Source organism: Pseudomassariella vexata (genome assembly GCF_002105095.1).
Source record: "Pseudomassariella vexata strain CBS 129021 chromosome Unknown BCR38scaffold_6, whole genome shotgun sequence".
Lineage (NCBI taxonomy): Eukaryota > Fungi > Ascomycota > Sordariomycetes > Amphisphaeriales > Pseudomassariaceae > Pseudomassariella > Pseudomassariella vexata.
Genome location: NW_024467961.1, coordinates 156,754 through 180,960, shown reverse-complemented (window position 1 = coordinate 180,960; position 24,207 = coordinate 156,754). Strand labels below are relative to the sequence as shown.

General features: G+C 50.5%; 10 protein-coding genes across 10 annotated transcripts; 8 read left to right on the top strand and 2 right to left on the bottom strand.

Annotated features, from left to right (window-relative positions):
• Positions 1 to 1,158: 1,158 nt before the first annotated feature.
• On the top strand, positions 1,159 to 2,885 carry BCR38DRAFT_367501 (tyrosinase central domain-containing protein). The gene is made up of 6 exons (XM_040857245.1): positions 1,159 to 1,559; positions 1,618 to 1,780; positions 1,838 to 1,924; positions 1,986 to 2,176; positions 2,236 to 2,506; positions 2,567 to 2,885. The coding sequence occupies exons 1-6, from the start codon at positions 1,384 to 1,386 to the stop codon at positions 2,831 to 2,833; spliced, it is 1,155 nt and encodes a 384-aa protein (XP_040715967.1). The 5' UTR covers positions 1,159 to 1,383; the 3' UTR covers positions 2,834 to 2,885.
• Positions 2,886 to 3,812, bottom strand: BCR38DRAFT_431068 (uncharacterized protein). The gene is made up of 2 exons (XM_040860075.1): positions 3,760 to 3,812; positions 2,886 to 3,704 (listed from the first exon to the last, which is right to left on the bottom strand). Coding segments are annotated over exons 1-2 (753 nt in total). The 5' UTR covers positions 3,762 to 3,812; the 3' UTR covers positions 2,886 to 2,953.
• Positions 3,813 to 3,971: 159 nt separating this feature from the next.
• Positions 3,972 to 6,997, top strand: BCR38DRAFT_390594 (uncharacterized protein). Its single transcript, XM_040857558.1, has 4 exons — positions 3,972 to 4,181; positions 4,279 to 4,365; positions 4,431 to 6,526; positions 6,584 to 6,997. The coding sequence occupies exons 1-4, from the start codon at positions 4,157 to 4,159 to the stop codon at positions 6,674 to 6,676; spliced, it is 2,301 nt and encodes a 766-aa protein (XP_040715965.1). The 5' UTR covers positions 3,972 to 4,156; the 3' UTR covers positions 6,677 to 6,997.
• Positions 6,998 to 7,225: 228 nt separating this feature from the next.
• On the top strand, positions 7,226 to 8,691 carry BCR38DRAFT_431062 (enoyl-hydratase). Its single transcript, XM_040860074.1, has one exon. It carries the CDS (start codon positions 7,495 to 7,497, stop codon positions 8,425 to 8,427), a length of 933 nt encoding a protein of 310 aa, XP_040715964.1. The 5' UTR covers positions 7,226 to 7,494; the 3' UTR covers positions 8,428 to 8,691.
• Positions 8,692 to 11,826: 3,135 nt separating this feature from the next.
• BCR38DRAFT_341556 (exopolygalacturonase) lies at positions 11,827 to 13,394 on the top strand (the record flags this gene model as incomplete). Its single annotated transcript, XM_040855877.1, has 4 exons — positions 11,827 to 12,667; positions 12,732 to 12,903; positions 12,958 to 13,015; positions 13,071 to 13,394. The coding sequence occupies 4 exons, from the start codon at positions 11,827 to 11,829 to the stop codon at positions 13,392 to 13,394; spliced, it is 1,395 nt and encodes a 464-aa protein (XP_040715963.1).
• Positions 13,395 to 13,659: 265 nt separating this feature from the next.
• Positions 13,660 to 13,842, top strand: BCR38DRAFT_341005 (uncharacterized protein; the record flags this gene model as incomplete). Its single annotated transcript, XM_040855833.1, has 1 exon — positions 13,660 to 13,842. The coding sequence occupies one exon, from the start codon at positions 13,660 to 13,662 to the stop codon at positions 13,840 to 13,842; it is 183 nt and encodes a 60-aa protein (XP_040715962.1).
• Positions 13,843 to 15,482: 1,640 nt separating this feature from the next.
• On the top strand, positions 15,483 to 15,921 carry BCR38DRAFT_484288 (uncharacterized protein; the record flags this gene model as incomplete). The annotated part of the gene is made up of 2 exons (XM_040863729.1): positions 15,483 to 15,827; positions 15,901 to 15,921. 2 exons carry the CDS (start codon positions 15,483 to 15,485, stop codon positions 15,919 to 15,921), a joined length of 366 nt encoding a protein of 121 aa, XP_040715961.1.
• A 1,439-nt stretch (positions 15,922 to 17,360) lies between these two features.
• On the top strand, positions 17,361 to 18,652 carry BCR38DRAFT_408573 (uncharacterized protein; the record flags this gene model as incomplete). Its single annotated transcript, XM_040858277.1, has 3 exons — positions 17,361 to 17,366; positions 17,436 to 17,692; positions 18,076 to 18,652. 3 exons carry the CDS (start codon positions 17,361 to 17,363, stop codon positions 18,650 to 18,652), a joined length of 840 nt encoding a protein of 279 aa, XP_040715960.1.
• Positions 18,653 to 18,825: 173 nt separating this feature from the next.
• Positions 18,826 to 20,812, top strand: BCR38DRAFT_185196 (FAD binding domain-containing protein). Its single transcript, XM_040853962.1, has 2 exons — positions 18,826 to 19,476; positions 19,526 to 20,812. Exons 1-2 carry the CDS (start codon positions 18,998 to 19,000, stop codon positions 20,664 to 20,666), a joined length of 1,620 nt encoding a protein of 539 aa, XP_040715959.1. The 5' UTR covers positions 18,826 to 18,997; the 3' UTR covers positions 20,667 to 20,812.
• Positions 20,813 to 21,690: 878 nt separating this feature from the next.
• On the bottom strand, positions 21,691 to 23,362 carry BCR38DRAFT_341773 (Tannase/feruloyl esterase; the record flags this gene model as incomplete). Its single annotated transcript, XM_040855892.1, has 2 exons — positions 21,691 to 22,014; positions 22,082 to 23,362. The coding sequence occupies 2 exons, from the start codon at positions 23,360 to 23,362 to the stop codon at positions 21,691 to 21,693; spliced, it is 1,605 nt and encodes a 534-aa protein (XP_040715958.1).
• Between the last annotated feature and the right edge of the window lie 845 nt (positions 23,363 to 24,207).

The window sequence follows — 24,207 nt, the reverse complement described above, 5'->3', positions numbered from 1 at the left end:
AGACGGAAAACAAGGTCCTCAAGACTGTCCGGGCGGGTAACATAATAAAAGACCAAGAGCCTTATCGCTCTGATCGGATTAACAAAGTACTTCAGCAGGTACGAACAATTGACTAAACACCAAAAGGCATAAACAATAGAATAGGGCCTTAACAGGTCCTAGAACGGAATCACCTCAGCAGGTGGACAATAGAATAAAGCCTTAACAGGTACATAGGCTACTGTTGCTTGGAATCGTATAGGGATGAGCCGCGTTTTATTTTCATTATATCGCCTGGCTTTTAGCAACTTAGTGTCAGGAAAGCCTCTTCATGGTAATGTACTTAGCGATCACTAGGACATCACTCCCCGTCTGCAAGTCTTTCTTGGTCTGGCGCATGGGACCGGCAGTCCTCCCGTTTCTATCCTATGTATAGAAATCGATTGCCTATGTAAAGAAGTCAATATGACAAGAGTATAATTGTAGAGAATTTGCTATGTAAGTCTTTTCATAATTTCTTTGGCCAAAATATGGTAAAGCCATCTTTTTGAGACAGTTGCCAAAATCAAATTCATCTGCTCCTAAGTGTAACGCTGCATATGGACTAGACATTAAGGCATGCCTTACATGTATCGCATGCTTTTATCGGCATGAACATAGCACTTCACTTTATGTGGTTAACACATCAGGGCATGTGGTCACGGTATACACGGCATACACGAGGCTCGCGCAAATTTTGGATATATCGAGATCAAATTGTAACCAAATATCTGTTATGGAGGGAATCCAAGCTCTCCTTCTGTGGTTATTTACGCGTACTTTTCAAAGGACCCAAAACGTGACAAGCGAAACACTATAGTGGGATTTAGTTTTCTTCGTATATGTTCTACTAATGTCCAATCTGATTTACCCTTCCGGGTCTCATTGTAACAGCCCTTCTTGGAGACGAGAACTTTCCCCCTCGGTCGGGGGCAAGACGCCAATCGCTTTCTAATGAGGTTGTTCAGCTCAGCGTCATGTAGCTTGTGGTAGGTGTAATCTATAGTGCCAAGACCAGGGTGGCGCACCCTTCTTCGTTATCATGCAGGATCAGCGTTGTACTCGCTTAAGTCCATCCCGGAGAAGAGATGCACACCGTTTGTCAGTATAGGGTCAAGGATTGGAGCATACTGGGTTCTAGACCAACCTCTATCCGCAGCCTCAATCCCGTATCTTCTTCTCGGCTGAACGGTGGCTTAGTCAGGTTGCTCACTCTCTGCAAGTTCGCAACTACACAAGACTGGCACATATTTATAAGGGGAATAACCTCAAGGAGGACTCGTTTTCCTTGTTTTGATTTCTGCTCTCTCAGTCAAACAGTCAGTACGAAAATAACGTGCATGAAACGACAGTATACTGTCCATCATGCCCCTGTTTGCGCTCTTGCTGCTACTAGTCAGCTATACTTATGCCTATCCAATTTCCAAAGATGCCATTGATAGATTGGCATTATCCGGTCTGGTCAAACTCGAACGTTACCTAGCTCAGAACCCGGCTTCAGGGGGCTGCACGCTCAAAACTGCCGCAAAGCGATCAGAATGGTAATTGTTAACCCCACGTGTGCCGATTTGGCGCATCAACATATATTGACTGCCTCAGGGGTGATCTGAGCATCCGGCAGCGAGAGGACTATGTCAATGCCGTCTTGTGTCTCCAATCACTTCCACCCATATCAGACAACGTCACGGTCCCAGGGGCTCGGAGCCGGTTTGACGACTTTGTTGCTGTGCACATCAAGATGTCGGGGTCTATCCATGCCACAGTCAGCGAAGACGACTACGCCCCTCACCCACCCGACAAAGGAACTGACATGGAATAGGCAAATTTCCTGACGTGGCATCGATACTTCACGTGGGCTTATGAAAAGGCATTGCGCGAAGAGTGTGGGTATACGGGATACCAACCTGTGAGTCTTAGTTACCATGGTGATGTTATACCCTGAACTGTCATCTAATCTTATCCCGCAGTACTGGAACTGGGGCCGCTACGCCTTAGACCCGATTAACTCTCCCATCTTCAATGGCGATGCAGCCAGCATGTCTGGGAATGGCGTCTACTCCGAATACCCAGGCCTGCTTTTACCACTGTATGAGGCCCCCTACAATATCGTCCCACCAGATCAGGGAGGCGGTTGTGTCACAACAGGCCCGTTCAAAGAGTATGACCCGTTTTCTCCTGTTGTAGATGTCATGAGGCTGTAACTGAGCCAAATAACAGCATGAAAGTCAACCTGGGCCCCGTGTTTGCCGGCTTACCAGACGTTCCACCAAACCCGCAGGCCGACGGGCTGGGGTACAATCCACGCTGTCTCCGTCGGGACGTCAACAAGAACGCTGCTGCCGCCACGACTTCGAACTGGACACAATACTTGATCGAGCAGAGCAATAACGTGTACTGGTTCCAGACCATCATGAACGGACGCGCTGAGCGTGGGGAGTGGGGTGTCCATACAGCGGGGCATTTCACGATAGGGGGTGACCCTGGTGGCGTGAGTGATATTGATGTCTGTCCTAAGTATTGACAGATTATCAAGACTGACAACCAGCAGGATTTTTTCGTCTCGCCTGGTGACCCAGCGTTCTACCTACATCACGGCATGATCGATCGCGTGTATTGGATATGGCAGCTGCAGAACCTGCCAGCTCGGCTTCACGACGTGTCAGGTACCATCACCCCCGCGAACTCACCGCCGAGCCGGAACGGAACTCTAGATGATGAGCTTGACCTTGGACTTCTCGCTGAAAAGCTTCGGCTGGGGGACGCTCTGAAAACAATGGGTGGGCTTGACGGGCAGTTCTGCTATATATATAATTAGAGGGACAAGCTCGCAACGACTGAAGAAAAACATGGAAACATGGATTGCATTTTGTGCTCCATGTATGCATATAGTATCAAAATCCTACACGGCTTCCAATATGTTACACTTTATTGCCTCTTACCATCCTTGGCGTCGCAGCTCACTGACCCGGTCACATGTGGCCCTGAACCCCTTCTTGAACCTTCTCTGCCACCTCTCACTCTTGAGTCTCTTGCGTTTCAGACCTGCACGCTCGTGGTACCGCTGGTATTGAAATTCCTGGCGCACCCGGTTGGCCGCACACTGCATGTTGAGCAGCTTGAAGCTGCGGGCGACGTCGGCACCCTTGGAGACGTGGACTGTGCGTCCTAGACGCGGAACTAAACGATCCCTTGGTTGCTCTTGTTTTGGAAGCGGTTCGTTTGCTTTATTCGGGTTACTGAGTTCACCAAAATTAAAGCGGCTCGAAAAGTCCTCCATGTCCGTCAAATCGCCATATCCAGTTTCGGCGCTGATGCTATCAAACAGATCGTTGGGGTCGCCAAACATTCGTGTACTGCTTGTCGGTTTGAATTCGCGAGGCATTGAGGGGTCGGATGAAGTCGTTGGGCCGGTGGGCTTGGAGATGCTAGCGTCATCGTACACGGTCTTGGGTCGGATTGCACGGTCGGGTGCAGACCAGCCTGATGCGTGTCGCCTTTGTGACAAGGAGCCATTGGAGTTGCTCAGGCTTCGCATCGACGAAGAAAGGGTACTCGTTGATAGCGGCCGGGCAGAGGAGGAAGCGATCATATGGGTAAGTGCTCGGGCACACGGCTGTATTCTCGATGTCGTAGTTCTCAAAGCACATCGCAATGCCATGTTGGCTACCAGCCCGACTTCCGACGCCCTGGAATTCATGTCAGTATTGTTATTGCTTGATAATGTTCACCAAAAGGTCTCACATGATTAATTGGGCGAATTGGCCACTCAAAATAATAATTCAATAGCACCACATGCAAGCTTCAAAGTTCCGCAGTCGCTATCGCTCTCGGAGCTCCCTGGTTGAATTTCACCGGCATGGAACAACCAGGGGTCCGGGGCTCCACTGAGACTCACGTCGCGCTTTCCATAGCATTTGCCAGTTGCAGGGGAGCGCTCGCCCGACACCAAGCCACACCTGATAAACCTTCAGGGTGGTTGGAGCTTCCAAGTTGTTGCTTTGTGAAATCTGCCCGCATTGCTGCCGGCGAATTCTTTGCGCATCGCTAAAACATTGACGATCCACGCCTTGCGCACTTCCATCGAGATATAGAATAGCAAATTTAAACCCCAGTACTCGCCAACGAAGAGTTACCAACCATGTCCTACAACCCCTATGGAGGAGGTGAGTGTTGCGATCTCAGCCGTGAGCTGCATCTTCGCCGAGGATGCGATAGATTAGGGTATATGAGATGAGAAATGTACTGACTTTCTTTCGATAGTGCCCGGGTTTGGGCCTCCACCAACATACAATTCATATCCTGGCGCCAATGGTGCACCTCCGGGCATGTCATCTGCTCCTGGTCTAGGTATGTGCAAAGGCAACCAACCCATCACTCTACTCGCGCCTGTTGTACTGACATTATACCTCCAGGACCTCCACCAGGCATGTCTGCCCCGGGAACCGCGCCGCCTGGCGTTCAGCAGCAAAACATCAATCAAGCTAATCGACCTAGCGGCTTGCCTTCAAACTTCCAAGCTCCCCCAAACATGCCCAACATCAACTTCAATGCACCCGTAATTCGTCTCGGAACCACTGGCGGCGCAAAGCCTTCTACGCCCGGCATGCCAGGACGGAAAGATAACGAGAACCCAAACTCGGCTGGGCCACGAGCAGGCGTCGGTATGGACCGCGGATACGATCAGACCCGACAAGCCATCCGCGAGACGATGCAAGCCCTGGCCCCACCGACCAAAGAAGAGATCATTCGAACGATATTCGTGGACGGCATCACCGAGGGTATTGGTGGTAATGAGGGAATTGAACAGATTCTGACCGTAGTCGGCAAGCTACGGCGATGGGACCGGGCCACCAACGCAGCTGGTAAGGAGATGCCTTTTGGCTTTGCGCAGTACGAGGACGCCGAATCACTGTGGGTAGCCTCGGAACTTCTTAGGGAATTGCAAATACCCACAAAGAAACAGGCGCCTAGCGACGGTCCCGCTGACGACAACGATGCGTACGACGGCTTTGACAAGACCATGCTGAAGTTCAAGCTGGACGAGAACACTATGAACTACCTTGAGGCCTACAGAGAGGGTCGAACGAATGAGTCCGAGGCGGAGGCAAGACTCAGTGCGTCCATAGGTGCGTTGAAGCAGCTCATCCGGAATTTTTTCTACCCTCCCCTGCGTGCTGCGGCAGATGCAGACGGAGACGTGGTTATGGGCGAATTGTCCGGCCAGAATGGCGAGAATGTCGAGGTGGTTAATATCCCCTTGGCACAGGAGGACGAACTTGCCGACATTCCGGCCGAGATGCGCGAGACCGTTGCTGCAGAGATCGCTGCCTTCCGAGACCGCAGTATCAAGCGAGACATGGAGCGCTTGAAACGTGAAGAAGAGCTCGAGGCACTGGAGCGCCAACGTGCCGGCGGATCGAGACCCTCCAGACTGGCATCCCCGCCTCATGGAGGCAACTCGAACAACATCCCATTGGGCCCGCGAGGTGTCCCGAATGCGCCCTCGGGTCCCAAAGGCCAAAAGTCCGAGATGGGTAAGGACTTCAATCGTTCGATCAACTTTGTCAACGGCGGGACTACTAATGGGGCCTTGGTCATCAACCGAGAAGATGAAGACAGTGACGCCAGTGACGACGAACTCGAACGCAGACGGACCGCCAAGCAAAATGCGGAGACGGAAAAGCTGTATCTCGACGCTGAAAGGCGGTGGCTCAACAGAGAGAAGTCCAGGACTGCGGCTCTCGAGCGCGAGAAGGAGCGTGACGACTCGCATGACGATGACTTGGCCAAGAGACGCGAGGACGCATTGCACTATCTTAAGCACTTCGACGACGACGCAGAAGCCTCGCGAAAGAAGGAGGCGTATTATCAAGATCGCAGCCTATGGATCCGGAACCGAGCTGCAGCTCGAGCCAGAGAGATTGCGCAAGATGATGCGGATCGCGAAGCAGAGGAGAGAGAGCGGCTCAGAGAGGAGGCAGAGCGGGAGCAAGCCAGGGGCATGGCCGACTCGTTCCTCGAGCGCCAGGCTCAAGAAATGGAGCAAAGGTCAACCGGCAGACCAGGCCTGGCCGCGCCACAACCCTTCAAGTTGTCACTTGGTGCGGCGGCTCAGCGAGCACAGGCTCAACGTGCTGCACCACAACGGAAAACCATTGCTGAAGTTGAAGGACTGCTCGAGGATGAAGAAGAGGAGTCTACGACTCGCAGACAACTCATCCCAATCAAATTTGAACCAGCAACTGCGGCCGGGATGTCGGAAGAGGAGCGCGAGCAGGCCGTTCGTGCTCTTGCCCAGGAAATTCCCAATGAGAAGGAGGGACTGTGGGCGTGGGACGTCAAGTGGGACTTTTTGGACGAGAGTGTCATCCGAGACAAGCTTCGACCTTTCGTGGAGAAGAAGTTGGTGGAGTATCTCGGTGTACAGGAACAACTGCTCATTGAGGTGGTGGAAGAGCATCTGAGGAAGCACGCCAAACCGTCTGAATTGGTAGAAGAGTTGGCTGAGGTACGTCATCCCTACATGTTCATGAAACTCTATGAATACTTGCTGACTTGTTATTAGGCGCTTGATGATGAAGCAGAGGCACTTGTCAAGAAACTTTGGCGTATGGTTATCTTCTTTACAGAGAGCGAGAAGAGGGGTTATTCAGCGTAAAATCAACCAGGCCGCCGGCGAGGGCGCCTGTTGTATCTATAGTGTGCATAAGTATAGGGTTGGCGCATTTCGCAATTCGAGCCTAGTGCGAGCTGAGAGGATGGATAAGCCACCTTAAGGACTCGATGGGGGCATTTTCAGATGACGATGAGCTCAAAAAAATGTGGGAGTGCTCTACACGTTGAGGGTTCCAGGAGAAAGGTAGAGTTGATGGCAGAACTGTGAGGATTAGGATTGCATACACCCTTTTGAGATATAATCAGACAATGCTCAACAGTCAAACAATGAGAATCCTCATTGTGCATGGAGGTTAACAAAGGCCTATCAGTGACATGACCAAGCCTGTGGCCCTAATACTGTGTATGGTGAGATATCATCACTCTTCCCAAAACGAATCCGACGATTGCAATAAACTTTGCGATTGAATGACGACCTGGCTGTCACGAACGAGGTGGTACGGCAGATGCGTGGGGAGCTCAACCGCATGCCGAGGTACCCCCACACCTGGAAATGATTCCTGAACTGAAGATCGAGCCACGGCGACGCTATGTTTATCTCAAACGGTTTACGCATTTTCGCTTTAAAGCTTGACTTTGTGTTGTACTTGGCCTCATTTCACTTCATTCAAACTCATGTTTCAAGTCATCTGCCTTGTTGTACTTCATATTTGTTGAGCACTTGCCGGTACTCCGAGTATCCCGCAGCAACTTACTCCGCCGCTCATAATAGCTGCACGCCACGGCCGCCATTCAATAAAACAACAACTTCTTCCCGTCTATAGCTTTGAAATAGCAGACCAAAATATATAAATTTTCATCATGTCAACACCAAACAACATCAACGCCCAAACCAACCTCATCTCCCCGCCACCAGCCGTCCTACATACCCTCATCTCCTTCCCTGCACCACACATCCTCCTCGCGACCCTCAACCGCCCCGAAAAACTCAACGCCATCCCGCGCCCGCAGCACTTTGCCCTCGAGCGCCTCTGGGAATGGTTCGACGACGAACCAGGCCTGCGTGTGGCCGTCATCATGGGGTCCGGACGCGCGTTTTGTGCCGGGGCCGATTTGAAGGAATGGGATGGGATTAATGATGACACAGGCGACCAAGATCAACAACGGGTCGCAATGGTAGAAATGAAGGAAGGATGTGGAGGAATTTCGAACTCGAGAATGCCCCGCGGAGGTTTCGGCGGTATGAGTAACCGCCCCGGCAAAAAACCCATCCTAGCAGCCGTCGATGGCATCTGTTTTGGTGGCGGCATGGAAATGGCCATTAACTGCGACATGGTTATCGCCTCTTCGTCGTCTACTTTTGGATTGCCCGAGGTGACCATCGGCGTCATCGCATTAGCAGGTGCCTTGCCGCGTCTCGTCAAGTCCGTGGGAAGGCAGAGGGCGGCTGAGATGGCGTTAGGGGGCAAAGCGTATACGGCGGAGGAGATGAGGGGTTGGGGGTTGGTGAATGAGGTAGTTCAGGTGGGGAAAAACGGGAAGAAAGAGGAGGAAGGGAAGGTTCTAGATGCGGCGATGAGATGGGCGAAGAGGATCGCGGGGAATAGCCCTGATGCGGTGATTGTAAGTCGGGAGGGATTGAAGTTGGGATGGGAAGGCGTTGCGCCGGATGTGGCAACAGAAATTCTTACCAAGGGGTGGTACGGGAGAATGGACAAGGGGGAGAATATGGTGGAGGGGGTTAAGAGCTTTGTGGAGAGGAGGAAGCCAGTTTGGAGGGATAGTAAGTTGTGACAGGCCTTTGTACCAATAAAGTCGCAGTACGAATCTAGCCGGAAATAACGACGCGCTTAGTTTGATAGGACTTCGTTGAAGTAGTGGGAAGCACGGGCGCAAGCTGTCCACTGCTGGAACTTGGAAGCTTCCAAGGTTCCAAGATATAGCTAACTTGTATATCAGCAGGAGTTGGATGAATTTTAAAGCTTCCCTATTAAAAGGCGGGGATAGGCCATATATCAGCAAAGTTTCCGTTTTCGTAGAAACGAGGGCGGTGCAGGGGCAAAGGCTTTAGTATCAACGACCTATAGCATAGCAAACCCGTAATAAGAGAGTAGATACCCAGATTCACGGGCTCGCAAATTCCGTAGCAGATCTCAAAAATACATATCCATTGAAACTGATGTCTCTTCATCCTGTCTTTCCCTCCCCTCAAACAACTTGAAATTGCAATTCCTACTACATATTCAAATCGTCCTCGCAACTAAAAAGATTCCGCAATACACTCGTCAGTCACCTAAACCCCTCATCATGCGCAGGCTTCTTTAAATAATCTGTCTCTTACTTAGTAATCGCTTCTTTAATCGGCTCATTGAGAAAAAAAAAGGAAATGCTTAGGTTTACCACTCTTTTCGCTTTTCTTTTCTCGGCCTCCGCCAGTACCTCTAACACTATATTCAGAGACGAGAGGGGTCAACATGTCTGCCATCTGATCACCCTTCGACGTTAAGGGAATGGTCGAAAGCTTGGATCAAAAATTCCCTCTCACGCTGTCAAAGAAACACAAGAATGGCTAAAGGGTAAGTTCCCCTAGACCTGCCACAATGCAGCCGATCTCGCCAACGTCAGCAATAGAGGCTTCAAGGTGGTCAATGTGATGTATGACAACTGTGCTGTTCTCTGGGTGTTCTGCGATCACGAAGATGCAACCATGCATATTGAATATGCCGTTGAACAATTTGGGCAAGCTTCCAGTCGGTCCTTGATCATACCCCGGATGAGTTTGGCCTCACAGCCAGACAAGAAAGAGCCTATGAAAGCTCGCTCTACGTCATGATTTTGACGGATTCGCCGTTACAAACATGATGCTGACAATAACCCCAGAGCAACGTAATGTTCATTCCCAAAAACTGCAAGAACGCATATGTTACAATGTTTTCGACTATACCGTTCTTGTGGGCGATGGTGTTATGGGTTGGTTTTGACCACAATGGGAACTGGGACGTCGGCACCATGACAAACTTACTGCTCACTCGCTCGATAATGGCCTGGTCCAACATGGAGAAAATCTCTTCAGCGAGACCGCCACCTAGCGCAAGGCTCTGGGTTTGACTATGTCGTGGCATCGGAGCTTGCCCAAACAATTCCCCGCGGAGAGCTTTGCAGACATTGCTAGATTAACCCTGTTCGAGGAGAAGCCTGACGACCTCGGCGCTGTTCACGACCACAGGGACCAGCTGAGCAAACTGCACTCTTTCCATGACGACAGTTGTTGTGTTAAGAAGGTGCCTAGCCCCAAGACCGTCAAAGTCGAGCTTTCAGTTGACGCTAGCTGCGTGAAACTTTCCCGATTATCGCAGCAAGTCTTACCGAAATTTCATTCGGCTGCAGAGGCCGCCCTTTGCAGGAAGAACGTGCAATGGGCACACTCTAAGCTCTCAGGGGTCATTTTTGTTTGTGTTTGGCAATCGATCCTCTGTAAATCACATTCTTGATAAATCACTTTTTGGCTAAGTTACCATTTCTTTTATGCGCAATGGATATACGTAAGTGGATTTAGCCAATGTAGCATACTCTGTATTAAGTCATTGCCAACAATATAAGTTTCTCGACATGGAGATGGTGAAAGCAAGAGATAGAAAAACACAACGCGGCTCTGCTCCCGCTAGGTCCGAGTTATAGCAGAGTAAATAGAAGCCATAATTACTGTTATGGAGATAACCAAGTGCCTCAAGTGGGGCACTTTGCGTCCAGCCTAGAAACTAGAACAGGTTTTCCGATACTGACAGTTTAGAGCTATAGAAAATACGCCTATCCGTTACCACATTAGCATTTAATCCTCAATTTAAAGATAAACAGCACTTCACGGAATTATACGATGTGAGATAGCTGAAGACCGACAACCAGGCCAGATTCCATAATAAGTCGACGAATCAGAAGTATAAGGATAATAAAAAGGTCAGTGAATTTGCAGGGCAAGGATAAGAATACTGGCGAAACCAAGAGCACTGCTATAAGTTAACCAGAAGGGGCTACGCGACGAACTGTTGGTACAGATCGCCGTCCCCTATCAAGGACGCACAAGACCCGAGCTACTACAGGTTTTTATTCCCTCCAGGGCTGGATGAAGTGTTGCGTGATAAGGTCTACTGAAGGGCCGCCAGCCACTGACAAGGTGTAAAGGACATGTGAAACCGTTGACAAGAGGGCGCTGTCAGGAGATTTTAACGGATACCTGGTACGGCAAGCGCCTGTGAATGGCAATAGAATATACAATTCGACGGAAATAAGATCGGAAAGGGAAGGTACTGAGGCCAGGACGGCATGTTTGGTAGCCTCAGGTGCTCATCAAAGTGACAATCAGCTGCAGTTTGCTAACTAGGGGTTCGCTGATGTAGTTTAATTTGAGGTGCACCCATAAACTACAAACAGGACTCAAATTACAGAATAGAGCCCGAGATATTCATGGAACTCGGCACAAAGATACAGATTATTCCACCATTCACGCATGTTAAGATGTGCCAAGAGCATACTATAAAACAAAGGCATTGAGGCTGAATTGTCCAGAAAGTCTGACATAGTCAAAACTCAACATTAAGGAGTCCCCCACAACATTCCCAACTTGCTAAGGAGCTCGTTGAGCCAGTCCTTGCCGTCATCTCGTCTACAACAATAGCAACGACTGAAAAGCTGCTAAAAGCTGATGCCAGTGCGGAGAAATGCTGGGGTAGTCGTGTGGAGAAGCTGTGCTGGGCCTCAGGGGTGATGCGGAGATTATTCCGGCGGGCATGTTCCTTGCAAATCCCATCAATCAGCTCGACCGCCAAGAAGCTTATATCAACATATTCTATCCCCGGCATGCCAATTTCTCGTGCACACGGGAGAGCCCCTTTCACTGAGCCCTGTGCCTGAACAGCTTTTCCGCTTCTGTTGCCGGGTCGCACTCGATGTTCAGGTGTCATGATAGGTGGAACCGAGACCACTGGGCGCCCTTGCTGCCTGTTGGCTAGCGACCCGGTTTACTGGTTTACCGGTCAAAGTCCATCGTTGGAGTAGCTGCAGATCGGCAAAATTATGATTGCGACACAGTTGGGGAGACATAAAGCTGGCAGCTCTCGCCAGGCTGGTTCCTACTTTTGGTTGCTCTGATACCCGCAGGATCAGTGACGATCGTTCTTGAGCTGCAGTGCACGAAACATGCGTTGTTCTACTCTTTTTGTGGCCCTCTCCGCCGCGGCCGGCGTCCTTGCCACTGCCTTCGGTGAACTTCCGGCAGGCGTCCCACGCAATGTCCATGAGTTTCGCCTGAAGCACCCTTATAAGTCGAATGGAGGTGGTAGCGACCACGCAGATGGACAACGACCTATTGTCAAGATCCGGCCCTCCAGGAACGCCACCGACGGTGTGGCCGACGAGTTCCTCAAGGGCTTGCACAAGGCTAATCATGGTGGCACTCTCTACTTGCCGAAAGGAGAGCTGTACATTATCGACAAGCCGCTCGACTTGACCTTTTTGGACGACGTACAAGTTCATTGGGATGGTGAAGTCAAGTTCACAGACGACACTCCATTCTGGCAAGCCAATGCCTTCGCCCATCCTTTCCAGAACTCTCTAATGTTCTGGAAATGGGGAGGCAAGGACATCAAGCTTTACGGCGAGGGCATTCTAAACGGAAACGGCCAACGGTGGTGGAATGAGTTCGCCGGGCTGGAGATTTTGGACCCCGACAACGAATACCTCAGACCCATCCTGTTCTACGCCGAGAACGCAACCAACCTTGAGATGGAGGGTATTCATGAAAAGGACAGCCCCTGCTGGACCAACTTCATCGTCACCTCCAAGGGTGTCTCGTTCACCAACGTCATTGTCACCGCTGAGTCCAACAACGCGAGCTCCTTGCCCAAGAACACGGATTTCTTCGACTCTCTGAATGTCGAGGATGTCACAGTCGAGCGTGTCTGGGTAAACATTGGCGATGATTGCTTCTCGCCTAAGTCCAATGCTACCAACATCCACGTTGATACCATGTACTGCAATGGTGAGCCCTCACATACACCCATACATACACATACACTTGATGGGCCTAGAGTTAACTCTCACAGGTACACATGGCCAATCTATGGGATCTGTCGGTCAATACGCCGGCGAAAAGAGCTTCATCCAGGACGTGGTCATTGAGAATGTTTGGTTGCTCAACGGTCAACACGGTGCCCGTATCAAGACCTGGGCTGGACCGGACGTTGGTTACGGTTTCGTCGACAACATCACCTTTCGGTAGGATGCCTCACATCCAAAACAAACTTGGTACTCGGCTAAAGTTCCCTTTAGAAACTTCTGGCAAGCAGCCAATGAATACGCTGCCTTCCTCGACTCGTGCTACTTCAACGTATGTGTCATTTTGAAATCCACCTCTTACATCAAACCAAACTAACAGAGCCCAGATCGACGCATCCACTTGTGAGCAGTACCCGTCGCAGATGAACATAACCAATATCCTGTTTGAGAACTTCACCGGTTACACGAGCGGAAAATACGGCACAGCCGTTGCCAGGCTCACCTGCTCGGCCAACCCCGACGCCGTGTGCGATAATATTACGTTCAAGAACTTCAACATCACCTCTCCCTGCGGCGAGGCAGTCATCATCTGCGATGATATTCGTGGCGGAATAGGTGTTGACTGCGTGCCGTCCAACTCGACCGAGGCGACTGCTGCCCTGGCCGCCACTTGCACTGTTCCTCAGGCTACCATCGCGCCCCCTTTCTAAATGCATATGATGGTTCCTGGGTGTGCAACAGTCTGAAGGTGGGAAAGCGTAATACTCTTCTTGTAATATATTTACCCTACGTCTGTAGTGAATCATTAATAAATAACAAAATTTTCGAATCTTGTTCTTGGTGTCTTCACATTCATTCTGCCTCAAATAAATGGCATAAAAGACCTCTGTATCCGTATGCTCAATTTGCCAGAAACCCTATCAAGGATCCATTGTCCTCGTTTTCTCAGCTGCGCGTGCGTATAATATGAGAAAGATGACCTCCTGGGTCGAGCACGAAAACGTCACCGCGGTCATAAACTCGGGCCTGCTGGGTCAGGAGTCCAGAAACTCCATCGCCGAGATGCTTTATGGTGATGTGAACCCGAGCGGGAAGCTGAGAAACAGTATTGCTAAAAATGGGTCGAATTACCCGGCTGGCGTGTACGAGACGGTCTAGTGTCCGTTTGAGGATGGCGTGTATGTGGATTACCAATGGTTCGACAAGAATGATATGGAGCCGCGTATCCGTTTGGATACGAGTTGAGTTACACTACCTTTGGGTATCGGTATGTTACGGCGGAGGTTATGAACTCTTCGGCTCTGGCGTCTAAATACCCGACTCTGGTAAGCTGTGACTTGGTACATTTTGGACTTGTATGATATCGTTGCGACGGTGAGTACGACCGTCCAGAATCCCCCGGGGGTGTCGTCGAAGGTGCCGAGGTGACGCAGCTTCCATCAGTTTCCCTGAGGAGGCACAGCAGCGGTTCGTATTATATGTGGGTTCAAAAAGGTCGCTATTATGGCGGATAAACGGCTGAGGTTGAATTTATTCTTCGACGTCGAGATTTGAGTTACTAGGATGTGAGCGCTCAGGACTGGGCTGTCGCCAGTGCCACTTACACCTTTGCTGTGGGTCCAAGCTCTCGCGAAACTCGCGAGAATGCGACCTTGGTTATTTGAAACAAGCGGCCATAATTCTTAGGGATGGGGATTGAGTGGTCATAGTATGATCGTCTAGCCTGATCACGCCGTCTGGTGTGAATGTGAAACCGTCAGATTCTCATCAGGATCCCATTATTTATTATCTTCACTTTTACGTATTTAGTTAAGTAGTCACCATGTTTCGGTAGCTGCATAATATGATATGGGACTTACATAATTGTGAGAGCGACTGCAGTAGATCAACTCCTTCCCTTGGCTTCTTTACGCCAAAGCCTCATAGCCTCAAAGGTGGCGGATACTGTGAGCGCCCAAGGACATATTTGAAAATCAACAACAGATGATCATGACCTGCTTAGTCCTTGCTTCCGTGACAGCCGATTCGTCCCTCGGAATCAGTTCATTGATCACGGAGTAGTTTCTGTAGCTCACCTCTTCCGAAACCTGCTGTGTCAGGCTACAGCGGCCTTGGGAGAGCCAAGGCCAGCGATGAGCCATATGCACCAGTAAGGGCACATGGCATTGAATTTCCATGAATCTTGAACCCTTTATCACAATTTCAACTTTTTGGCGTTTCGCAACATTCTCTACCGATCGTCCAAAAATAAAGCGGAAACGGGGTTGTGTTCAGCTCAAATCGTGGTATCAGCTGGGCGCCCGGTGGAACGCTGTCATGGTAAAGTGGGGAGTGTCTCGAACGTTGGAACATGGGGCTAATCTCAAACGACACCTGCCACAACCGACGTCATCTGAAGTTTTCAGACGGCCCTCTGTGCAGATTAACGACCCTGGGCGTCAACGAGATTCACTTCATTGGAAACGGATTTGCATATGCCGAAGCAAGGCTCATTGAAGATCTGCAACCTCGTGTTGGCATCTCAAACAAGAGTGGGTCATGCAAGCCAAAAGGAAGTATGGAGAAACAAACAATTACGTGGAAAGCTATGGCGACCCAGCGTTCAACTCGAAGGTGGTAGTATAAATAAACGCTTGCCAAGGAAATGCAATCGACGCCAAGTAGATCTACCCATAGCCAAGCTTTCTTGACAACCACACACTGTTCGTCGACCCATTCCGTTCCTCACTTATCTCCGGTTAAATCCGTTCATTCTGAATCTTTTCATCTCAACCGGCCGGTCCGATCCTTCCCTCATCATGTACTTCCAGAATATCGTCATCTTCGCCCTGCTAGGCCTCATAACCAGCGTGGCGACCCTTCCCAACCCTCAAAGCGAGCGTCATGCGGTCGTGATACCAAGGCTTCCCCCCAGCATGGTGTTGCGAAGAGATCATGATGATAATGACAACGATGACAACAATGCCAGCCAGACTAGCAGCGCCAGTAGCGGTGCCACCTCATCAGCCAGCGCCGCGGCTATCACCTCGGGTCTGCCTGAGAACCTGCAGAAGCTGGTCGATGATGGGAGCCTCTCGTGCACTATAGATGCTACGGGGGCGGCGTCTTGTAAAGACAAGGATACTGGAAATACATTCCAAACTGTAAGCGCCATTGATGTTACAAGGGTCACCTTGGAAATGTCTTTATCCACAAACAAGGCTAACGTGTCGGCAGACTCTGGATGGTTCCAACTAAGTTAGGGTGGCGAACGATACTGGTAGAGCGATAAGCGTTAGATACGTTTCTAGTCGAGCTACACAACAGGCTAGCTGGAGATTTATATACCCACTGTTACTCAATTAAGTCACTTTAATCTCATCATTCCGAGACTCATCACGTTTGGCGGATTTTTTGTTTTTGAACGATTTGACGTGACTCTCGATGTAAATATCCTCTTACTCCCCGCATTGAGACGAGCTCGAAGGGATCGGGAAGTTCGAAGAGATTAGGAATTGGACTTAACAACCCCGTGATAGGCATACTTTTCGCCTGAAGGGCAACTCACTGAACAGAGTGTACGCTTACACAGCTGCGGGGCCCATATGGATGGGGCTTCGAAACTTGCTCGTGTTGTCACTAACAAGGGACAACACAAAGAAACCGATTTTCAGATGAATGAGCCGCAAATGCTACTTGATAGGTTAAGCACCGCGATATTGGGACAACGGATATTAATATGGCTAAATACGTGGTAGTATCCACGGGCATGCAACACATTCCGATCAAAGTAACAATCATAGGGCCGGGAGGGATGATAAATCAGAATGTAACTGCTTGGTGGTGAGCGGCGTTTTGGTATTACACTGACTGAGCATGTTAATAAATTTGATCTGAATCATCAATGAGAAAGGCAGCTCTATCCCTGTATGAGACACTCCTCCCATTGCATATAGTTGCCGAACACAGCCCCTCACATTTGCTCGTTCTGAAACTTCGTCAAATCCTGCTTCTCTATCCTATTACTTTTTCAGAGTCTTGGGAACACAACCATAGTAATGACATAAGGCTTATTTTAACAGCGCGTGCCTATAAATTCTCAGGGCTCGCGTAGGTAAAAGAGACTCGATAGCTTGGATGATGAGTTTGAACTAGCGGCCTTGACCGCGCATCCCGTGCCCTGCAAGAGTTCCAACCACGTTCATCCATGCCAGTGTTACCGTCACCATGGCTCACAATGTGATGGTACTCGCTCGGCGCCGTTCTTCGGCTTTCTGCCATGAATAGCCGGAGCCGGAGCCCCGAAAGACAGACCACTTCTAGTTTTGGCTATTACATTATCCGGTGCGAAGCTTTACCCCAACGAAACGCCGCTAACCTCGTAAGACTGGATAGACCTGACGACTATCACCATTGTCAGCCAGGTTTGGGTACCAAATCAATCTGTACTTGGTAGGCGAAATTAATTAGAACAAGGAGTGTTGCACCCGCCCTTCCCAAGACCAGGACCACGGAACCGAAACAAATTGAACACATGGAACATCCGGGAAAGATGTTCATAAATGACCGTCGCCCATCACTTACCAAGAGAGTAGACTGGGGAACAGGGCATCCCCTCATACCTCACGCATCTGCCGTTCTTAATTTCGCCTCATCTGCTCTAGGTCAGCCATTCAGCAAACAGACCTGTTGTCAAGATGAAGGTTAGTCTCTAGATATTTATCCATTTATCCTCTTTGCTATTCTTGATGCAAATAACCGAATGCACGCAGATCACTTCGAGTATCCTGCTGCTCGTTGCACAGCTCTACACGACCACGGCCGCACCAAGTCAAAACTCAAAAGACCGGCGCGGCGTGCTTGATACAGACCCCACATATGCAGATCCCGACGCAACGGCAAGCTTTCATCTCGATTGTGGCTCCCCCTCGGTGACGAGAATGTGTTCTTCCAGCAACAGCGGCGCATATTGCAACCCGTCGACAGGCAGTCTGACGATATATCTGGCTGGGACGTGTGGGAATTGCAAGTGTGCAAGGGACAATAATTGCATAGGGAGATGCGGATGATTTGGGGTAAAGCGTACGGTGGCCTTTGGGATTCAGCTTGTAAAATTGCAATGCGTTACTGAGAACGTCGCTCGGACTCAAAGGGGAAGGATGATGGTACACATGGAAATAATTGGCTTTAGCGAAACCCTTTCGAGAATTGAATGTGGTTGGACGAGTGCCTAGATATGCAATATAATTGAGTTTATGCTTATACGACAAATCAGTATTGTGCCACTCTGATTTTTCCGATGTCGAGCTCATATTTTCTTCAAATCGTTTTGATGCCAGCCAATTCAAGCAAGCGACCTCAATCTCTCATAGACATCAGTCAAAAAGACATAATGACTAATAGAGTTCCCAGGATGACTCAGGTAATTCCTGGCGCCAACGTCAGCATTGTGCTGAAAGCAGACCAACGCACTGGATGCGAAGTGCAAGGCGTCGTCCAGAATGTTTTGACACGCGGCGACCACCATCGCGGTATTAAGGTCCGCTTGACAGATGGTCGCATTGGGCGTGTGCAGAGGATGTCTTCGTCCGCTTCAGCTTCTGAGCAAGAGCCAATTCGTGGAGGTGCGACCAGTTCCGCGGCGGTTGGTGGTGGGGTAGTCGCATCCCAGACCGATGCACCTTGGCCGCCACGAGCTGTCGCACCGCCGCGTTATCAAGATGTTCGTCTCGATGGGCATTTTGAACCTCCACAGGAGCAGATTGATCTGGCCGCATACATGGTAGCTCCCAAAAAGAAGAAGGGAAAAGGGCGCAAGACGCCCAAGGCACAGCCAGCAGAGGATTCACCCCCGCTCAATGAGCCATCCGCCGACCCTCAAAGGATCGCAACCGATGTCGCATCTGCCACTGCCACTTGTCCCGTTTGCGGCGCCTTTGAAGGTGATGAGGCAGCTGTTGCGCATCATGTGTCCGAACACTTTGAGTGATGGGGCAATAACGCCCCAGCAGTACAGAGCAAGATCGAGGCAAGGGCACGACCACCACACAGTGCTGCAATCCTGGAGACAGTCACCCTCGCGTGCTTGATGCATGGTTCTGTATGGTGATTCTGACTCGCTTGTGGGTTGATCATCCTGGAATAAGGACCTTGATGTCTCGTCAAATTCGTGATTTCAAGACTTTGTGAGAACCCGGATGGACGTGATGGATATTGGCGAATGTCCTCGAGGTAGACGTGTGCTGGGGTTTATTAGGACAGGGGACCTCCCGAATCTCGTCACACGGAGAACCGGCTCGGAAAACATGATTCCTCTCACGTATCCTTAGCCACAATGTCGGACGATCTTGAGAACAGTAGCGAACTGCACGATGTGGTCATCATCGGCGGTGGTCCTTGCGGCCTCGCAGTTGCTTGTCGGCTCAGCGAACACATGCCCGCGGCAAGTTTTACAGACGAAGAACATCAGCGATACCACTGGATACGAAAACACACCGGCAAGATGAGCATCAAGAACTACAAGACTCATGCTGCGATTCCTCCTCAACAGACGATCAACGCTAAGCTGGACATGGTGGTGCTAGATACCAGCGGAGACCGATGGATGGCACGCTGGGATACCTTGTTCGCGAGGTTTGGAATCGATCATCTGCGAAGCCCCATGTTCTTCCACTTCGACCCCCTCCAGAGAGACGGCTTATTAGCATACGCGCATATGAGTGGCAGAGGCAATGAACTCAAGGAGATCGGTGGCTGCGTTGGGAAAGAAGTGAGCAAACATCAACGAAAGAAGAGGGAGAAGCTTCGTAGACAGTAGGTCCTTCTCTGGGAACAGTCGTGGAACGTTTCTAACTTTGGCCAGACCTGATGTTCACCCCAACATTGACGAGCGGGACCGCAACGACTACTTCGTGCCCTCGACGCGCTTGTTCGCTTCTCATTGCGGATGCCTCATCGATCGATATGCCCTCCGCGAGGATGTCGTTCGACAGGAAGAAGTCTTGGATATTCGATATGACTACTTCGACCACATACATTCAACAGACAAGGTTTTTGCCATACAGACCAACAAGGGTATGCATTATTCCCGGACGGCGGTGCTGGCTGTCGGCCCCGCCAATGGCCCAGAGATACCTGGCATGCTACCCGGTGAACCAACGGATGCTATAACACACGCCATGCAGATCACGGAGATGCCATCTCAGCGTGTCCGAAACAAGATTGCTGCGAAAGCTACGACCAATGTCTTGATTGTCGGTGGCGGCTTGACATCTGCACAATTGGCCGACCTTGCTCTCCGTAGAGGGGTAACAAAAGTTTGGCTGATAATGCGCGGTCCGCTCAAGGTGAAGCCCTTCGACATAGGCCTAGAATGGGTTGGCAAGTTCCGCAACTTCGAGCAGGCCGCATTCTGGTCCTCGGACACCGACGAAGAGCGCTGGGAGAAGTACAGGACCGCGAGGGGCGGAGGCAGCATCACAATGCCATACAAGAAAATAGTAGAACGACACGTTGCCAAGGGCAAGCTGGAACTGTGCCTCCATACAACCCTAAGTAGCTATCGGTGGGACAGCGCCTCGCAAACCTGGCACGTCGAGCTGTCGAGACCCGAACAAGACCAGAACCAGGACATACCACCCTTTGATCACATCTATTTCGCCATAGGTATCCAGACCGACTTCGAGACCCTGCCCTATCTGAAGTCCCTGCAGGAGCAATACCCCGTAAAGAACTGTGGCGGTTTTCCCTGCATCACGGAGGATATGAAGTGGAGGGATGACGTGCCGCTCTTCGTGGCGGGAAGACTGGCCGGTCTGCAGCTGGGGCCTGGGGCGCCGAACTTGATCGGTGCGCGGATTGGGGCGGAAAGGATCGCGTGGTCCGTTCAGGATCTCTTGGATGAGAGTCGACCTGTGAGCAAGAAGGATGGAGCTGACGAAAAGTTCAATTATCTTACGGGAAGGGGTAGTATGTTTGAGGCGCTGACTGCTGTGGCCACGTAGATGGTGTATGTTCGTTGTCATAGTCGAGGCCTATTTGGGTAGCTGGGCTTGGTTTTCGCAGCGGAATGAGGGTTGTTGTAAACTTGTTTAGTGGTTGCCATCAGCGTGTTGGCTATTTTATGGACCTTCGGTGCATCATGTAGGGTGAAAAAGTTGCTTGACAACTGAAGTAGGGTATCAATGGTTTGGGCACATGCCCATGTCTTGCATCGTATCCTTGAGATATAAGCTATACAATGTCGTCTTCACACAGAAGCTTATACTATCATGTGTGTTCATAACGCGGATGGGTCACCCACAACATCGGTGTTGGAATATACAGTCCCGGTCGTCAAGGCCGGAGGAGATTAAGTAGCGATGGAGATTAATAGTATGGAATATTTCGAGACAAATGACTTCGTGGGATTTACATATACGGATTTGGTGAGGGCAAGGATTTGAACTTCGAGGAACTTGATGGGATTCACGCATAGGTTGGCTACTGAAACCAAATCGTAATCAAGTAACTTGATGGGGTCTAGACACAGGTTACACCAAGGCAAGAAGATGTCGAAGACTAATGACTCGATGGCTTATACCCAGATTGTTCTTTCCAGACAAGAATTCGCCGTTGAATATTTTGATGGTTCCAGGCTCCGGCATGTGCAGGTCCTCGACAAGGATTAGCCTGGTGTAAATCAGTTGCGAGGGTGTCGCTTGGCGTCCTGTTGTGTCATGCTCGTGAATGATGAAATGGTCTTGGGTAACTTCAGACGAAAGGGGGTGAAAGTAATTAGGTAAAGGGTGTTTAGGTGTTTGAACTTTGATTTCCCGAGAGAGATAAGAGCTGCCCCAGCTCGTCCACATAGTCAGGTTGAAAGCCGATCCTGTCATGAGCATCCCGTGTCACACGGCCAAAGAGCTTCGCAATGTCCTCCAGGCGATTATGTCCATTGCGAGAATGCGGTACAAGTACGTCTTTTTCGTCTGTCCAAGACGCACGACTCTGCCGAATGCCTGCAGTTTGATGGCGGCGTCCCACCTCCTATGCGCAGTAAAAGCTGGATTCTTCCGTCGTATCTCCAACACCGTCCCATACAGCCTTCAAAGGATAGGGGCAGAGGATGCGGTTGTTGATCGCACCGGACGGGTCCTGAAAACTGATAGGAATTGTCTCTGGTACCGTTCCATTCTCGACCCAGTCCACAAGGGCCGCAAACAAGGTCGTTGGTTGGCCCCCGTTTCCACCGTAGCAGTGTGCTAGGCCGGGTACCTCGAACATGCGGTAGAAATCATCCACATTGCCCATCAAGTCCGTGACGGAATTGAAATAATGCTCGGAGTTCTTGGAGGGGATGATCGGATCCGCCTGCAATGTTCATTGTCATTACTGGATCATTTAAATGATTAGTTGGTTGGTGTTATAATCAACTCACAAGTCCATGATATGCCAGTATCTTGCCGCCCAGCTCTTTGAACTCCCGCAAGTCAGGATAGTTCGTGCCAACAATGCAGTCAAACTCAGCAGCACCCCGGTGCATAGACCGCTCCATATCTTCTACGGTGAAGGTTCTCATGTCGAAAGTGGAGTTCTTCTTCACAAACAGTCGCAGCCACTGCCCACCCAATATATTTCTTAGATCAGACAGGTCCGGATGTGCCAGAGGAGATCCGATAAAGAGCCCGTACCACAGCAGACTGCCGTCAGGATGTCGTGGACCGTGCCATGTGGCATTGGCCAAGATAACCGCCTCCTGAGAGATAGTCGTCATCTTTCCTGTCGTCGAACAGTTGAAAGAGGTGCCTACATACTTGTCGGGATGGAAAGTGGACAGACAGAGATCGGGCTCGGAGATCAGCCCGTCCACAATTCCGTCCAGTTTATCACAGTCTTGGATGGCCTTACTCGTGAGTTCGTTGATCTCGCACGCTGCTGGCTCGGTCCCGTTGAGATATTGGTCGATGACGAGTTGGGGCCAGAAGATGGAAGCGAACAGCTTCGCCCAGTTGACGGCAGGGGCATTCGCGGCGATACCATCATACAGATCCGGATAGCGTTGAGCCAACATCATGCCCTGTCTTCCGCCCTGGGAGCATCCAGACCAATAACTGTACTTGGGGCCCTCACCGTAGAATGATGCGATCAGGTTCTTTCCGATGATGGCTTCGTCGCGAAGACTGACACTACCGAGATTCTGTAGTCCGTAGAGATTCACGTTTCCCTCCGACAGCAGCGCCCACGATTCCACACTCATATCAGTTGCGACACCAGCATCCGTCGTGATGGTCGCATACCCATCGCTGAGAGCACCGACCATCTCGGCGTAGGATAGAGAAAACATACCCGCTACCCAGCCACCTCCCCCCACGGCCTGGAAGCGGCCATTCCACGACGGATTGGAAATGGGGAGGTAGGCGTTGATGGTGAGAAAGTCGCCCTGGCCTGGGTGCGTGTAGGTGACGGTCACGTTACAGAAGGTCGCATTGAAGACAGATGTGTTGGGATGGCCGAAATTCAGGTACTCGGGTGCGGTGTCGGAAAAGTTGAAGACTGGATCTGCAGTGACTGAGGTGAAGTCTGCGCCCGTCAGGGTGAGGTTGCCTGCAAAGGTTGAAGAGGCGCACTGCGATAGGAGATCTGATGAAAGAGACACGGTTGGCTCTGCAGTCTCTGTGTGCTGGGGCACAGACAAGACAGACTGGAGGATGCCAGGCATACTCAGAGGAAGGGAAAATAAATCGTTGTTATTTAGGGAAAACATCGTGGCCACGCGGAGCCGTCGTATGCATTCCACAGAATAGATTTTGGAGCAATTGTCAGCAGTGACTACTCAAGTGCATTATTCTCATTTATATGGTAGCGACTTGGAAGTAACCGATGTCTCATTATGATGCATCGCCAATGAGAACCCCGCAGTTTTGTAGCACCAGGCACAAACACCGTCTGACCGAAAGATGTGATTGAAAATCTCTGGCACTTCTGACATCATCCAAATGCTTCACATTACACGGATCGATTCGGATCGTCGTATGACCCTCTACCGCAGAGGCAGGGACACGTCTACTTTGTTGACTGTATGACTCTCGACTGGCCAATATCCAGTCATTGCAACAGTACAATCCCCATTGGGGCAGTATCATGGAACTCACTTCAGTAATACACTTGCTGGTGGCTCACTGGCTCTGGATCAAATTGGAAGCACTGAACAGACGCACTTGAAACCTTCGTTGCAGCCAGGAACGATATCCTCTTCTTAGATGGATAGGTAGAGGGCAAAAGACGATAGCCTATTAACACGTCCCCTCGCAACTTCACCGAGGCCAGTGTGGCACGGATTCCCCACGAAGTCGACGCGTGAACTCCGTACTTCGTCTGAACACCTAAAACGGTGTCCGTGAATCCCAATCCAAACAGACTCCAAGCGGGCTCATTCTAAACGTGACAAGCTGTTCGCAGCTCTCACTGTTTGCATCAGATCCTGCAAATACGTCGAGAGTCGTTGATTCCGCGTACATAATCGGGTTGCATTGGTCCTACATTTGGCGAATTAAATGAGAGGCA